General features: G+C 32.6%; 1 protein-coding gene across 1 annotated transcript in view; it reads left to right on the plus strand.

Moving 5' to 3' along the window:
* The window catches only part of LOC124369730, a 32,261-nt gene extending 13,463 nt beyond the window's left edge, over positions 1–18,798 (plus strand). Inside the window, exons 3-4 of the mRNA XM_046827793.1 lie at positions 12,898–12,925; positions 18,504–18,798. Coding sequence (XP_046683749.1) covers positions 12,898–12,925; positions 18,504–18,524 — 49 coding nt within the window. The 3' untranslated portion in view covers positions 18,525–18,798. The remainder of the gene's footprint in view (positions 1–12,897; positions 12,926–18,503) is intronic.
* Positions 18,799–19,122: the final 324 nt, after the last annotated feature.

The raw sequence follows: 19,122 nt of genomic DNA on the forward strand, positions 1-19,122 counted from the left end.
TTAGCTCGTCTTTGAATTTACCAATAACTTTCTTATTTTTAGTAGTGAAACATTCGTGATCTTTTGGATAATCGCTCGTATCAAAGTCCTCTATATTTTCTTTAATAATTTTAAAAGGATCTCGTTTCAATTCTAGAAAATAACTGTCTGTATCCATGTAACAAAGATTCAAATCTGGGTCAAACTTCTTTAATTTATCGTAATAAAACTCGTACATTAGCAATTTTGATAGGTCAAGAACTGAAAATCCTATGTAGATCGGTTTGTTAAATTTAACCTTTTGTTTATACATGTGACTCGCTATACAGTTGTCGTCAAAGATATTAAAGCATTTGAAGTTTGTTTTCTTGGCCTGTTTCATTGAAAATTCTTCATTTCCTAGTTTGATATCACATCTATTTCGCACATTTTCCATACTTTTTCCAAAAACTGAGTTGTTCATAAGCTTGTAAAAATCTTTCTCAAAGTCACTTGTAGCTTTGGTCCTCATATTAGTATTAAAATCAATGTAATCTTTCATAAAAGGCTTCTGATCGAATGCAATAACTCTATTCACATGTTTCAAAATCATACCTTGTTCTAGATAGAATATCAAATTTCTCGAATGAACAACGTATTCAGTTTTATCTAATAAAGTTGTGCACAACTTGTTTTTAAAATGTTCAGGAGCAAGAGGCAAATCTTTGTGATTTTCATGTAAATTTGTTGGATATTCTAGATCAACTTCAAGAATATAGCCATAATCTTCGTCGCCAGTGAGTTCCAAAATTGTTTCTTTCCATTGTTCTTTTGTATATGTTTTCGGGTTCATCCACTTGATTTCGTTATATGGTAAATTTTGCATAAGCCCGTAACCATAAAGGTTATTGGCATCGACGTACAACAGATAGTTTTCAGGCTTTGATTCATCAAAATCTTTCAAATATTTGTTATTTGCTTTAACATATCGTTTAATACATTGAGAAATGCCTCCGCGAATACCTTTTTCAATCATCAAATACATGTTATAATCGTTAATTAGCTGAAGCTCAATTTTCGTTAATTTTAACATAGCATCCCATGCGAGGCTTGGAGCAGTCAGATAATGTGCTGGATCAAGTTTGTAACAATTTAGACAAATGTTTCTGAAGTTTTCAAAAATATCAGCAAGCAATAAAACATCTTGGATGTTATAGAGATCTGAGTAATTACCAAGATTTTTATCCTTTAATTTATTCCAAACAGCTAAATAATGTTGAAAATCTTTCTCAGATATGCTCTCATCTGTTAAAAGTGAATAGAAATCTTGAATTTTTAGCTCTTCTGTGTAATCAAGTTTTTCAATACTATTGATAAATTCATAGGGAAATATTCCTTTTCCAGATAGAATTTTAAAAATCTCGTTGTCGTCATTTGGCTGTCTTTTTAGAATTTCATTCAATATTCTTCCATCCTGTATAAAATGATTTGTATGTTTAAAATCTTCTGTCTTTAGATTTTTAGCTAACTTTTCTATAGATGAGGCCATAAATCTGAACGTATCTACGAAAGAAAACTTAATGTATTTTCTAGGTTTATTACCTTCGAATTCATATCCATATCCAGAATTTACAGAATAATTTATATATCGTTCATCGGTGTTTGCAATCAAATCAACGTTTCCATATTGTTTAGCCAATTCTTTTATGTACAAATGAGTATCGTAATTTGACATATTGTGACAGAAAACTGGAATATTTTGAGGAAATTTTAGATTCAAGTTACAAGATAAATGAGCTGAACCTCTAAATTTACCTGTTAAATGACAATGATCTCGTACTTTTTTTCTTGTTTGATTGTCAAAACCCTCACATTCACAAATATGACAAAGACTAGAATTTTGGTACGCTAATTCTTCTTCTTCGGTCAATTTCATAGGTTTTTTGTTCTTAGAATTATATTTTGTAGCTATGTATTTTGATATTTTATTGAGGTCTTCAAACAATTTTGTAGGAACATTTGGCAAATCGTCTTCATTTTTTGCTCTATAACATATCGGTTTATACTTGCGATTGGTCACATTCGACACTAAATATAGAGTAAAACCATAAGGAATATGCTTCTGAATCTTGGTTGTAGTCGATTTTTGCGGATTGTTTTTGCATGTTGGAATCTTCTCTAATATGCTTTCAAAATCCATATAAATAACGTAAGGATGAGAAAATTTCTTTTGATAATTAGTAAATGTTGTTGTTTGACCTGGAAATGGCATAATTGGTTTACAAACTTCATGTTGCTTGCAAATTTCTAAATGATCAGCTAAAGCACTATATTTGTAGAAATGACTCAAACATCTTCTACAAAGAAATTTTTTATTTTTACATTTAGATAATTGAGAGAAAACGAGTTTATTTAAATCCGTGATCAAAACATAATGAGATTTGTCTTCTTGTTTAACATACAATAAATCGATTTCTAACTCGGCATTATAAACTTCGGAAATTTGTAATGGAACAATGTTGAGTTTTTCGTCATAAGTATAGATATTTATAGACATTTTTGGATATTTGTACTTGGAATTGGAGCTGCGTTTCTCAAATAATTGTATATCTTTTAAAGACATTGGATACTCAAAGCCCGAAAATATCTCGTCATTTACAAATCTCTCGTATTGCTTTGCTCTGTCTACATGAGTTTCTGGTTTTTCAATAGCACATCGGATAGAATAAATAAAACAGAAATCATCTTTATTTTTGATATTCACACAAGCCTTTCTATCTTTGATTATCTTTGGTAAATCGATATATGATCCTGCGTTCATCATTTCGTGTTTATTAATGCTCAAAACTAGTTGTTTGCAGCTTTTAATTGTCCATCCAGAACCTCTATTTGGATGATTTGTCTGTTGTCGATGTGTTAATTTATTAAATTGCTTAGTAATAAAGTCGTTTACATCAAAGATCTCGTCTGCTTTTATAGTAAAGTACATTGGGCAAGTTTGTGGTTCACCGTTTACTAAAGTTCTTTCGTATTCACATTCCAAAGAGATATAACCTTTCATATTTTTAACATTCTCTTGAAATTTTTCTATTAAACTTTTAATTTCTGGCCTCATAATTGATAGATATTTGTAAATTGACATGGAATTATCGTTTAAATTTGTTAAAATGTATTGCTTGAAAAGACCGTGTATAGAGGATAAAACTTCAACATCTATAATATTTTCAGGTTTTTCGTTAAGAGTTTTATCAATTTCTTCGATCATTTCAGACTAAGTTTTATCGTTTGTTTCTATGGACAATTTTTCAGCGATTGATTGAATTTTTTCATCTTTAAATAGATTGAGATCTTTTTTATCTTCCTTAAAGTTTTTCTTTAATTCTCGTAGTTTTTATATATTGTACATCTTTTCATGATCGACAATTTGATTTTCTTTAGCCCAATTCCTCAAATAATTCAGTTCACTTTCGTAAAGTTGTTTGTTTTTTAAATGGATTTTTGAGCTATAATGTCGATCATAGTTATGTTTTAGGATTTCTTTCTTACAAAACGGACATGTTACTTTTTCACCCTTCATTTATATAAAAAAATCTTAACTACCGATTTTTTCTAAATTCCAATTTTATAGTGAATTTTCGAGAAATATCGTTCAAATTATCAACTTTTAAGCTAAAACTTCGCAATAATTAGAGATCATTCGGTAGATTTTTCAGGATTTTTCAAAAAACTACCAGTTTGTACTAGTACCAGTTTGTATGTACCTTACAAAGTTGATAATTTGAACGATATTTCTCGAAAATTCACTATAAAATTGGAATTTAGAAAAAATCGGTAGTTAAAATTTTTTTTATATAAATGAAGGGTGAAAAAGTAACATGTCCGTTTTGTAAGAAAGAAATCCTAAAACATAACTGTGATCGACATTATAGCTCAAAAATCCATTTAAAAAACAAACAACTTTACGAAAGTGAACTGAATTATTTGAGGAATTGGGCTAAAGAAAATCAAATTGTCGATCATGAAAAGATGTACAATATATAAAAACTACGAGAATTAAAGAAAAACTTTAAGGAAGATAAAAAAGATCTCAATCTATTTAAAGATGAAAAAATTCAATCAATCGCTGAAAAATTGTCCATAGAAACAAACGATAAAACTTAGTCTGAAATGATCGAAGAAATTGATAAAACTCTTAACGAAAAACCTGAAAATATTATAGATGTTGAAGTTTTATCCTCTATACACGGTCTTTTCAAGCAATACATTTTAACAAATTTAAACGATAATTCCATGTCAATTTACAAATATCTATCAATTATGAGGCCAGAAATTAAAAGTTTAATAGAAAAATTTCAAGAGAATGTTAAAAATATGAAAGGTTATATCTCTTTGGAATGTGAATACGAAAGAACTTTAGTAAACGGTGAACCACAAACTTGCCCAATGTACTTTACTATAAAAGCAGACGAGATCTTTGATGTAAACGACTTTATTACTAAGCAATTTAATAAATTAACACATCGACAACAGACAAATCATCCAAATAGAGGTTCTGGATGGACAATTAAAAGCTGCAAACAACTAGTTTTGAGCATTAATAAACACGAAATGATGAACGCAGGATCATATATCGATTTACCAAAGATAATCAAAGATAGAAAGGCTTGTGTGAATATCAAAAATAAAGATGATTTCTGTTTTATTTATTCTATCCGATGTGCTATTGAAAAACCAGAAACTCATGTAGACAGAGCAAAGCAATACGAGAGATTTGTAAATGACGAGATATTTTCGGGCTTTGAGTATCCAATGTCTTTAAAAGATATACAATTATTTGAGAAACGCAGCTCCAATTCCAAGTACAAATATCCAAAAATGTCTATAAATATCTATACTTATGACGAAAAACTCAACATTGTTCCATTACAAATTTCCGAAGTTTATAATGCCGAGTTAGAAATCGATTTATTGTATGTTAAACAAGAAGACAAATCTCATTATGTTTTGATCACGGATTTAAATAAACTCGTTTTCTCTCAATTATCTAAATGTAAAAATAAAAAATTTCTTTGTAGAAGATGTTTGAGTCATTTCTACAAATATAGTGCTTTAGCTGATCATTTAGAAATTTGCAAGCAACATGAAGTTTGTAAACCAATTATGCCATTTCCAGGTCAAACAACAACATTTACTAATTATCAAAAGAAATTTTCTCATCCTTACGTTATTTATATGGATTTTGAAAGCATATTAGAGAAGATTCCAACATGCAAAAACAATCCGCAAAAATCGACTACAACCAAGATTCAGAAGCATATTCCTTATGGTTTTACTCTATATTTAGTGTCGAATGTGACCAATCGCAAGTATAAACCGATATGTTATAGAGCAAAAAATGAAGACGATTTGCCAAATGTTCCTACAAAATTGTTTGAAGACCTCAATAAAATATCAAAATACATAGCTACAAAATATAATTCTAAGAACAAAAAACCTATGAAATTGACCGAAGAAGAAGAATTAGCGTACCAAAATTCTAGTCTTTGTCATATTTGTGAATGTGAGGGTTTTGACAATCAAACAAGAAAAAAAGTACGAGATCATTGTCATTTAACAGGTAAATTTAGAGGTTCAGCTCATTTATCTTGTAACTTGAATCTAAAATTTCCTCAAAATATTCCAGTTTTCTGTCACAATATGTCAAATTACGATACTCATTTGTACATAAAAGAATTGGCTAAACAATATGGAAACGTTGATTTGATTGCAAACACCGATGAACGATATATAAATTATTCTGTAAATTCTGGATATGGATATGAATTCGAAGGTAATAAACCTAGAAAATACATTAAGTTTTCTTTCGTAGATACGTTCAGATTTATGGCCTCATCTATAGAAAAGTTAGCTAAAAATCTAAAGACAGAAGATTTTAAACATACAAATCATTTTATACAGGATGGAAGAATATTGAATGAAATTCTAAAAAGACAGCCAAATGACGACAACGAGATTTTTAAAATTCTATCTGGAAAAGGAATATTTCCCTATGAATTTATCAATAGTATTGAAAAACTTGATTACACAGAAGAGCTAAAAATTCAAGATTTCTATTCACTTTTAACAGATGAGAGCATATCTGAGAAAGATTTTCAACATTATTTAGCTGTTTGGAATAAATTAAAGGATAAAAATCTTGGTAATTACTCAGATCTCTATAACATCCAAGATGTTTTATTGCTTGCTGATATTTTTGAAAACTTCAGAAACATTTGTCTAAATTGTTACAAACTTGATCCAGCACATTATCTGACTGCTCCAAGCCTCGCATGGGATGCTATGTTAAAATTAACGAAAATTGAGCTTCAGCTAATTAACGATTATAACATGTATTTGATGATTGAAAAAGGTATTCGCGGAGGCATTTCTCAATGTATTAAACGATATGTTAAAGCAAATAACAAATATTTGAAAGATTTTGATGAATCAAAGCCTGAAAACTATCTGTTGTACGTCGATGCCAATAACCTTTATGGTTACGGGCTTATGCAAAATTTACCATATAACGAAATCAAGTGGATGAACCCGAAAACATATACAAAAGAACAATGGAAAGAAACAATTTTGGAACTCACTGGCGACGAAGATTATGGCTATATTCTTGAAGTTGATCTAGAATATCCAACAAATTTACATGAAAATCACAAAGATTTGTATAAAAAAAATTTTAACTACCGATTTTTTCTAAATTCCTATTTTATAGTGAATTTTCGAGAAATATCTTTCAAATTATCAACTTTTAAGCTAAAACTTCGCAATAATTAGAGATCATTCGGTAGATTTTTCAGGATTTTTCAAAAAACTACCAATTTGTACTAGTACCAGTTTGTATGTACCTTAAAAAGTTGATAATTTGAACGATATTTCTCGAAAATTCACTATAAAATTGGAATTTAGAAAAAATCGGTAGTTAAAATTTTTCTTATATAAATGGAGCTACTAAAGGAATTAAATGAGGTTGGTGATTTAAAGTTCAAAGAATATAAGAAGTAGAATGAATTAGAAGAAAATAAGAAATACAAAATTTTGAATCTGGAGAAAATGAAAGATAAATTCGGGTTTACAATAATTGCCGAGTTGGAAGATTATAAAGTACACTTACCGAACAGGTTTTGACTGTTTTGGATGAAAAAAAGATTAAAGAATTGAATAAACATGATAAATTACACTTGGTTGTTACTGGAAAGAAGACTATTAAAGATAAAGACTGTGTTACTATCAATTTTGTAGAGTAGAAGATTTTTATTCGTAGCAGACATTTCAAATAGATTGATAGACAGCTCAAGAAAGTAAAAGCAAACAGCTATAGATTCTGTTATTTTTTATTCGTGATTTACAGATTCGTTTATTGTCCTTTAAACAGTATTTTTCCCTTGATTTACTGTTGGCTCCGAAAGTGGTCTAGGAACCTTATATTCTTATCTACTAGTGTATGTAATATGTTGGCAATGGATATCGTATGAATAAATCCTATTGGCCAAGGGATGACGCTCCCCCCTCCTTGTCCTACCACCACCTCTAAATACCTCATGAACCGTAACCTCGATACTCCGGTCCAGTGTGTTATTCCCACGGCCGTTATTATATACTAAAAGTAGTTTCATTCACCCAGTTCCCGTTGAGTAGTACCAGATAGTACACACATCTTCATAAAAATATAAATATTAATCTATATTTAACACCTTAACAGCTGTCGACGTGGTAACGCGGGGGGCAGCTCTTTTACTCTACGAATCGTTGTCTCAACGACCCTATTTTTATATTTGCAATATTAGTGTTGGGTCTTTTACACTACTAATCGTTGACTCAACGACCCTTTCTGAAAAAAATAACAAATAACAGAGGGTCTTTACTGTACGAAGCGTTGTGACAACGACCCGATTTACTAAGAAAACTAAAAGTTCAATCAAAAGGTTCTTTGTTACAACGACCCATATACAGAATATAAGGATAGAACTACAAATGGGTTCGTTGACACAACGACTCTTTTTCGACATTTTTTATATAATTCATTAAATTGGGCCGTTTACACTACGGATCTTTGTATCAACGGCCCAAATATAAATTAAAAGTTGAAAAGTAGAAAAAGGTTCGTAGAATCAACAACCTAGTTTCAGAATAAGTTGAGATATATGCATTAATGGGTCGTTGACGCAAAGACCCTATAATGCATCTAACCTCAAATAAGACATTCTAGGGCGTTTACTCAACTGATCGTTGTCTCAACGTCCCTCCGTCCCAAACAAGCGCTTTATAACGAAACAGGGTCAATCAGTCAACTCCTAGCCCGGTAGGCATGAAGGTCTGTGCCGAGTTTAGTCCTAACATCTGATATAAGGGTAAATACTTTGTTCGTGATTAAATTAAAATTAACTGTATATTTTTGTGTTAAACATATTTTTATTTTTCAAAACCACAGTTATTTTGTTAGTTTTAAATATGATTTGAAATTTATGTTTCTCTTTAAACTAGTTTACTATGATCGTGACGCCAATCAATTAATCAACTTAACCCCATTTAATTTATAAAATTGCAATTTTAATATCGATAGCAACAGGGAGGAAGATCGAGTGAAACATAAATTGTGGTTGAGAGAATTGCCGATTTGGCTTTTTCTGTACGAATCAGTAATTGTCACAAATGAATTGGGCGACTGCTTGCAGAATTGTGATACTTTCATGCAACTGACCTTTGCATGAAAGTGACCAATTGAATAATGTACAGTAATGGTTCATTGTTCTTTTTAATAATGTCGAATTTGGCTAAATTGGCCCGTAATGCTGGCTCTAGTTTATTATTTAAAGAATCCTTGATCCAATTTGCGTCTTTTACTTACTTAATTAGACATATTACTTGAATCAGTGCTGAATTGCGTGATATCAAGCGAAAAAAATAAACCATTGTCACTGCCTTTAAATAAGTGCAATCATCAGTTCCGATCACTCAAAATGGGGATTCTACAAGGGCTTGTGCTAGTTTTCATGATTTTCTCTGTGTAACTCCGCAATATCCTTTTAGACATGCAAGTTAGTTTAAAATAATATTTTTTAATTTGTTTAAAATGTACAAGTCAAACACTCATTACTTATATTTTTCTAGAAAATACTATTGTTATACAGCTATTATAGCAATAATAGTTACTTGTATATTACTTGTAGCATCATGTTTGTACATATATATCCAAATTGCAGTAAGTTTAGAATGTTCAGGTAAAAGTTTGAATACAGTAAAATGCAATTGAATCGCCGTAACTTTTAATACGGTTTTCTAAAGTTTAAACTTTTATATTTAATTTAAATTTTGCCTGATTTATCATCTATTTCTTGATTTACGATGAGTTCTTATTAATTTTAATATAGCTTTTTCAGGTAAATTATTGGAATGTTGTATTATTATTATTATGATACAATATTTATGAAGGTATATTTATAGAACTTGTTACCTGTTGAAGTGGTTGAGTCTTGACTATTGTACTTTATAAAAGCTTCATGTCCAGTTAGGATCACAATTGTAACTCCTGTGTTTCATAAAGACAATATACTGTAAATAAAGTGCATAACACACTTCTCTGGGAATGACACACGAATTGTTCAATAAATTATGTTCGATAAAATTTTTTTTCGAGTATTATCATACTCGATAACCCACCAACAATAATAGAAATCGTATCTGAATTTACCTAGTATTTTAGTTGTTGTTATAGCTTTTCAGGTTAAACAAATATTAAGTTACACCGAGTTTACTTTAAATTCCATGCTCTAATATTTATGTTTATAACGCCGGACATTGTTACGGTCATTGCGGTAAAGAGTGAGGTAATTGATTATGAGCTTTATTTATCTACACGATTTTCCGTATTCGTCACCTGATTCATCATCTAAGATGTAAGTCCAGAAATATCTTTCTAGTAAAAGTTATTGAGTCAATTATTTCAAGTGGGCAATTCGCGTCGGTCAATTACGTCATGTGATTCATGTTCATTAATACACCGCGTGCACCTGACATCATAATAATATCATCCGTAGGCACTCAGTTGATGTAAAATAGAATAGAATACTGTCCCGAGTAGCGAAAACAGACCGGAGGTATCGGAAGCGCGCCCCTCCCAAACTCGGAGCAAATTAAAAAAAAATATATCACATGCCACTAGTGGGAAGAGAGACAAAGAGAGACAAGATTTCGAGAACATGATTTATAATTAAAGAAGGTGGCGAACATTTTTATACAAAATACGGTTAACTGCAGCACCACGGTGCACCGCGTAACTTAAAAACTAAATAACAACAATAAATATAATTCCAATAATGACAATAACATAATAAATAAATAATATAATAATAATAACACAATAAATAGAAATTTGGTCTATAAATAACATATATCAGGTACGGCAGTAGTGAATATAAAATTTTAACTGGTAATTTTTATGAACTGAGGGGAGGGAAAAGGTTGTAGAATTTCTAGGCCCACTATTTTTAAAAAATAATTTGGTTTCAAGTTGGTAGCCGAAAATTAAAAAAAAAACTTAAAGCCGATTTTCGAAGGAGGCGGGGGCTTAGTTGCCTCCAAGAATCCGAATTAAAGATGAAATCCTCCCCTTCAGATCATGTCACTGAATTAAATACATACTAGTTAACTAGTTAATTACTAGTTACATACTAGCCCTCCTCCAGACATAATATCTGGCAGCGCTCCATACACCCCAATCCTCGCAAGTTCAGTATAAGAAAAGTAAAAAAACATTTTGGATCCAACCTTGTTCCAGATGAAATGAATAGGAGCACATACACTCCGGTTGGATGCCGGTACAGAAGCGCTGGCAGGGCGCGGGCATTCAATGTTTGTTTCAGTGTTGTTACCATTGGGCAGACTCGCCGCACTATTCCGTTGACGGCACTCACGGGGACCCTATTGAATCCCAACATAACCAGTAGATATTTAGAAAAATGTTATTGCAACCTGAGAAATAATAAAAACTTAATTATGTTTGCCACACAGTGTATATAAAATATTTATATTTAACAACTAATAATAACCATCTGTAACTAACAGTACCTTTTAAGTATCAAAGACTATTTCCTAAAAATAACTCAAGACACCAAGTATTATAAAATACACTACTTGGTGACAATATTAAATATTATGTACAAAACAAATTTTCAAATATATAAACATTTACTTATAGCCTAGAACAGCCATACTAAATTATTCAGCGTGATAACATTTACTTGTAACAATAATTCACTGGATTTTAATCATTCTATTATAACATTATAATAATTTACATTCTATTATTAAATATTAATTGTAAGGTAGGCCTAATAATAATTATATAATTTACAAATAATAACATAACATTATTTCCCAAATATCAATAATTAAATTATAATCCGTTCACGCTACTATAAGGCAATTAATTAATTAACCAATAAAATGAAAATCATTAATGTTGCCACCCAATTTTGCAAGCAACACAAAACACGAGGTAACGAAATTTGCAGTCTGTACCGTCTCGCTTACACTAAATAAAAACAAGGTGATTACTAAATAAATAATTTCCGTTCGCCGAACGGATCGATTAGAAAGCACGGCGCAAAAATATAATAAACTTAACCGGCATAGATAATAAAATAACAATTTAGAACGTACGAAAGACAGGATAGAACACTTACCGACACGAAAAACGTACACGAGGAACACAAGTTACAAAATAATATAAAAACTACTTATACTAAACTACGAAAATATGTGTCTGGGTAGGAGAGAAAAACCCGCCAACAAAACAAAGTAAGGAGAGTGAAAAAGACAATTACCTGCCGAAAGTAGTGGAGTTAGCCAGCCATGGGGAAGCGGGAAGAGCAGAGAACAGCCAGAAACACAGTAAGCTTCTGCCGAACGTGTCTCCGAACAGTAGCCGGTGCCGGTGAACAGCTGGTCAGTAGTCTAGTCAAGGTCAACCACCTGACCTCGACCAGTCAGTCCAACCAGGCAGAAAATCAATACTTGACGGAGTGACTCCCCCACCGACTGACAAGAGTGGCCGAGGTGGGAAAAAGAAAACACACAAAAACGTTCAAACTGAGCCCCGGCTCAACACATGGAACCTTAAATTTGACTTTTTTATTTACTAGATGGTTCGTGATTATTATTAAAATGGGTGGTTACTCGTCGAGTAGCCGTTAAGTTGACTTAATGTTTTCATCTCACTTCCAAGTTGGAAATTATACAGTAAAGGCTTCATTTTCCTGATAATACAAAACCTTATTGACTGTAACAAATCGTTATTACAAAGATAATTATTTTGCACCAATATGCCCAATTCGTACCTTTTCAAGTACCTTTATTCTTTTATATAAAATCAGTAGTCCATAAACAGAAAGACGTGCTAGTATAGTGGCTATTACACAGTGAAATCATTAAGGAAAATGCACGGAGAAAAAACCATACACTAATATCATAGATAGATGTTGATGAACATATTTACACTATTACCACTGTGGTATGCGTGTAAATTTAAAACAGTGGTTTATATTCTTCCACAACTATTTTCTGCAATAGACTATACTATTGTGTTTATAGCGATAGCTTACTTTACTCCAGGAAAACAAATTAAGCCCCAAATTACCACTAAACACGTTTGGTTCACTTTACACAACTATCCATATATATTTTTGTTAGTGTTTTCGGTGATTGAACACTGGTTACAGTCGATTTTAAAAATTTTAAAATCGATTGCACCCAATAATCTAAAGTCTAAATTATACAAGGTGCGAATATATCTTCAGCTTGCATGATTTAAAAACCCCTCAAAACCTTAATTTAGTACAATTCCAAATCTAGAATGAATATAATAAATTAAACGAAATTGATACTTTTCAGATCAAAGCGGTCGCAGAGGAGATATTTTGTAAGTATTTATAAACACAGCCTAGTTATCATTTTCTAGATAATAGTAGCTAAGAAGCTTTCAACCATTTAGTAGCTAAGAACCATTTATTAAATTTCTTAAATTTTGATTTAATAATAAAATAAAGAATTAATCTCAGTGCAGGAACTGAATCTGGATGGTACAACAAGCTGTTTGGTTTATGATGATGGTCTAGAGCCTTTTTAGTATTAATTTGATTTCAAATATTGAACTGGAGGCGCGATCGTGATCTATAAAAAGATGTGAAGGCTAATAGTACATATTTTATATACAGAGTGAGTTTTATGTCCTGGCACACCTGGATATAATTTAAACGGCCCGAGATATCTATGTGAAACCTTGACCCTACCTATTATAACATATGTTTTTAATTTTTCAAGTTGTTGAAAATTTTGCCCCCTTTTCTAAAGGGGGTAAAGGGGACAAATAAACATTTTCAAATACAAACCCCTATCATGTGACCCTTCATTTTAAAGGGAATAAAAAAAGAAATCCAATAATGCAAACTAGAGGTCTCTACGTTTATTTTAACAGATTTTATGGCAAATTTACAATTGAGTAAAGGGGGCAACTAGACATTTTCAAATACAAACCCCTATCATGTCTCAAGTTTTTACACACGTCTAGCACACTGTCAAACAGCCGAAGGTGAACAGTTTGAACACCTGCTACATTAAAACAGGTAACCGGTTTTAGAATTTGAGTTAATGTTGACTCATGTTACGATAAACAAGACAAGACAGTTACTGATTTTATTATTGTAAATTTGTCATAAAATCTGTAAAAATTCTAAAGAAGCAGTATTGCCAAATTTTAGAAATATCACATCGAGCATTCACTCAAACTTGGCCAATATCATGTTGATTCGTTGTGTAAATAAAAATATAAGTCCCAAAACTCTCGAATTAACCCTTTCACTACTAATTTTATATTATCTTTATTTTGCTCTCTAATCTATGCAATATTGCCAATAATTAAGTAGTAAAATAAAAAGAAAAACGAGTTTTATTCACATTTGTGGTTTGGCACACATAAGTAGAATGAGGAAAATAAGGAAAAATCTTCTGTCTAAGCTGAGTCTATGAAACAAAACTAAGTACCCTTCGAAACGGCATACATCAATTAGTATATTTTATTTCGTCACCCACCTTTTGTGTACCAGTGTCAGATCAGACACTGCACTAGGCCGAAGGTGACATGGAGCTTAACTCAATAACTGCATGGAATCAATTCTTCCCCAATAGCTACATTATACAGGGTGGAAAAAAAGTATGGAAACGCTTTCACTAATTTTGTATGGCTTCACTTATACAAATTAAATTTTGTACATCACCACTTGTATTAAGAACCTAGTTTTTGAGACCAGTGGGGACATTTTATCTTTTCAGGGGGACGGCCCGTGAGGAGTCGGACGAAAATCTTAAATGTAAGCATAGGCCGAGTTTGGTATCAAATTAAAGGTCTAGTAAAGAGAAACTCATTACCGCAAACCTCACTTAAAAAGGTTGACCCTATCCAGAGTACGGGCCGTATGAATTTCATGACAAAGAAATTTAGTAATTTTGTCTTGTGAAGTAACTAATTTACTTTCAGTAGTATGTTTTATGTCGGTTATGTAAATGAAAAACAATTTCCAACAACAAATTATTTTTTTTACCTCTACATTTGTTGGATAACAGTAAATAGGGGTTTTCCTGTCTTGTCTTCAAGAAACTGAGAGTATTCAATAATACCACCGTAACTCCTTATCAACATGAGGTCAAGGTCCAGTCCCTCCAGCTCTTTTATCTCAGGCAAACATAAACTGGTTTAGGCATTACAAACAGTACTGTCACAGCAAAACTACACAGTTTTGTATTTTTAATATCAGCTTGGTTTTTAGTCTACGTTATAATTTCGTCCACGTAAGATAAAGTTGAAAGTCTTCACTAGAAGGTACTGCGATAGTTATAAATTTTTTTACTTAAGTGTTTACATTTTATTCTACTAGTTTTAAAAGCAATGTCACTTAGTGAGTTTGAGAGAATCACGCTGCTTATGATGCGTGGGTATGGATATCTAGTTCGTCCCTATGAAGAAACAGCGAATTTGTTTAATGACACTTTTCTTGATAGACCCCCAATTAGTAAGTCAACAGTCTTTAAGACAGTAAAAAGATTTGAAGAAACTAGAACAGTCAAAGATCGCGAAAGAAGTGGCAGGCCTAAATCGGCAACAAATGAACAAAAATCTTTGGATGTACTCCAAACATTTGTTGAAAATTCCAGCACCTCGGCCAGAGTGGCTGCAGAAGATCTTGATATGAGCCATACCTCAGTGTTGAATGTTTTACACAAAAACAAGTATCACCCTTTTAAAGTAACCCTAACCCAAGAACTTGCAGAGGATGATTTTGATCGAAGGACTGAAATTTGCGAAATAATGATGAGAAAGTGTGACGAAATTCAAAATTTTTTAAGTTCGATATTGTTTTCAGATGAAGCTACATTCTTTGTTAATGGACAAGTTAATAGGCATAATTGCCGTTACTGGGCCGACCATAATCCACACTGGATGATAGAAGGCCACACACAAAGGCCTCAGAAAGTGAATATGTGGGCTGGAATAATAAACAATAACATTTTAGGATAGATGGAAATCTATCCGTTTGTGATAGATGGAAATCTAACAGGCGAAATTTATTTCAATATGTTGACAAATAACATTTTGCCAGCAGTGCGTGCTCTTCTTGGGCCAAATTTTAATGCAGTATGGTTTCAGCAAGATGGAGCACCGCCCCATTACTATTTGCGGGTGCGCAATCTGTTAGATGAAGTGTTTCCTAACCGTTGGATTGGTCGCAGGGGTACCGTTGAGTGGCCGGCTAGGTCACCGGATCTTAATCCACTAGATTTCTTTTTGTGGGGCTTCTTAAAAGATAATGTGTATAAAACTAAACAGCCAACATTGAGGAGCTGACAAATCGTTTATTAGAAGAAGCAAGAAGAATTACACCCGAGATGCTTCAAAATGTGACTGCAGTAGGTTTTCATTACCAACAAGTGTTCGGAGAGCAGTTTGAGCACCTCATTTAAAAGGTATGGTTATTTTTTGTAATACATAGATAATTTTTAATTTAATTCTTTTGGATAATTGTGTTCCATAAAGTGTCATTTTCAGTCAGAACAGTTTACTTGAGACTGTGAAATTGCGGAGAAATAATAATTAATCAAACGTTACTTATGAAATTCAAACGGCCCGTACTCTGGATAGGGTCAACCTTTTTAAGTGCGGTTTGCGGTAATGAGTTTCTCTTTACTAGACCTTTAATTTGATACCTGGCCTTTATGGTGAAACTCGGCCTATGCTTACATTTAAGATTTTCGTCCGACTCCTCACGGGCCGTCCCCCTGAAAAGATAAAATGTCCCCACTGGTCTCAAAAACTAGGTTCTTAATACAAGTGGTGATGTACAAAATTTAATTTGTATAAGTGAAGCCATACAAAATTAGTGAAAGCGTTTCCATACTTTTTTCCACCCTGTAAGTATTAAACATCATCTTGACTGGTTTTCAGGTATTCCGCAGCTCATTCTTCTTTTTATCAATGCACTATTCCTCCTTCAAACAGTAGCTGCTCAGCCATGAAAAAGATGAGTGTTGATTTTGGATGCTATAATTTAGGAAATATAAGAAACCTGTATTTATAACAGTTCTTTTACCTCCACTTCCAAAATCTCTTGTCAAAATCGTAAATTTTAACCTTTTTCTGAAAGTTAAACACTTCATTAAACACTCAATTAAACACTTATGCTTGAATATAAAATACAGTACACTCAGGGCTTGGAACACTCATCTTTTGACCACTACTCTGGATCCACTGTATTCAGATTTAGTCTTACTATAAAGACGGATAAGAAAATGGCATGTATTTTTACTGCAAGTACCGATTGAATGATAATTAGAAATGGTAAATAAATTTACAGGTGTAAAAAAAGACTGAGGATATTCTTATCACCTCGAATTGTACATAAAAACTTTTATTCAAATCTCTCACTTAATGTCTGTGTTTGATATTTAAAATATATCCAATAGAGTAGGTTTTAGTTTTTAATATTCAGCAGAGGACTCCTTGTTATCTTTAAAATAGTGTAGCGCATTCCTATGCCACAATCAATACTGGTGAGTTTATCCAAGTGACCGCTGTATCTATCGTGCGATTATCCGCCGTTTCTCATTGGTGGAAATATAGCGTGTTCCCATCTGTCTACCGTCCAGTAGTGTTTCTTTAGACGCCCGAACATTCAGTTGTACCGTAGAAGCCGTTCTGGAGACATGGTCCGTTAGCGGTCGCTCACCCCTTCGTTCTCGCGGTAGTTGAAGTGTCGCCCCGGGTTTCTATGTCGCTCCCGTCGGAGGTGACATGGTCCGATTGCAGTAGCTGGTACCTCGTGATCGTTCCTCTCTCGACTTGTTCCTACCCCGATGCCAGTGAAGATTCGTAGTGAAAGTGACTTGTTCTTCCGTGGATCCCAGTGCAGCCCTGGAGGCCTGGCCGAGGTGGAAGTTCCCCCCCTAGGATGAAGCGAGGCAAGAACCAAGATCAACATCGGTGAGTTGGCATCTATTCTCAAACTCACCCTTTATACCTAATGTCTCATCCGTCCTTCCATTTACGGATGTCTCCATATTTTTACTTCATGTGTAGCTCTCTCCCACGTAAAAGTTCCAGTTATATTTGCTGTTTCTTTCCCAGAGTAAACGTAAAAAAACATAATAAAAAGCCGGTATTTGCATCACACATTTTCCAAATTTTTTTCTCATTTTAATGGGTTTTAAAGAGATATACTACTCCAGTGCCGATCTACATTTCAGCTTTGACATATATTTGTCAATACTTTGGTAACTCGGCTCCCTTCTAGATTTAGTACGAGTAAATTTGAGACATGATACAAGTTCGTCAACTTAGTACGTTTTTGAAGGATTTTCGGGTTGTTACGTTTGTTGAAATATAATGTTGAAAACAGTAACTGCAATCTGCCTCTTGATACAGCTTACTTTATCGTGTTCTTTCTTATTGATGCATGAGAATAACTATAATTAAACTGGCTTAGAAACATATTACAAAAATAGAACGTACTAAAACCTCAATATTATAATAGCTTGTCATAGCAATATTTTAATTTGTTTCCTTAGCATGAATTGTAACATTCCATAGGTACAATGGAAAGCATACATAAGCATATTTCTGAGAAAAGTTTGAAGAAAACACTTTTATTTAGTAGAAGCTGTATTAATATTTGCTAAAATAACATTACCACTTTAGTATTATCGAGTCATCAATATTAGGCTAAGAAATAAATTATCATATCAAGTTCACTTGATAGGGTCATCAGATGGCACATACTCAGGGCCGTGGTCACTAACATAACTTAGTTCAGATATTTGTTCATAAAATTCTCTATCAAATACAATCAGTAATGTTTCACGACGATATTGATAAAACTAGTTTAGTTTTTCACACATGCGCTTTTCTGTGCAGACTGATCTGTTACGTTAATTGCTCGTATTTGTTTTAGGGACACAGACGATATAGATGACCAGGTAGTGTTCAACATTGATAACTCCGGGCGTGGATCTGGGCGGTGTGGGTGAACTGGACTGTGAGATGATCTTGCGGGAGTGACGTCAGGAATACAACCCGCAGCGTCCGACAAGGTCAGTCCCTACCGTGCATCAGTCGGACTGCTACTAGGATGATTGAAGAATCGGATCAACACCATAACACTTATCATGAGAAACTCCACTGTACATAACAGTGTGCCCAATGTATATTGTAGTAATGATTAAATAAATATTTCAAGATGCTTACGACTATGTTACTTCTTATTTCCTTGACCTTCTTTTAGCCCTTCTAAAATGTTGACCCTTATCAAGATGTCGTCTAGGTGATAAAAGTTTTTATACGTTTGAAGGATCAAAAGAAATTAATATAGTTTTCGTACTTCCACGGCATGATTATTATGTTACTTTGTATTATCAAATTTAGTTTCAAACAAAACTTATGCACTTTTTTATTTTGACAGAAAATACACCCAGATGATGTTTATGGTAGGTTTATTAAATTCCTATCATTCCTAACATCCTGTTGTTCAAATTCAAACTATTATATTTTCCTACCATTTAAAACTATGAATA

This window comes from Homalodisca vitripennis, chromosome X (assembly GCF_021130785.1).
Source record: "Homalodisca vitripennis isolate AUS2020 chromosome X, UT_GWSS_2.1, whole genome shotgun sequence".
In the NCBI taxonomy this organism is placed as follows: domain Eukaryota; kingdom Metazoa; phylum Arthropoda; class Insecta; order Hemiptera; family Cicadellidae; genus Homalodisca; species Homalodisca vitripennis.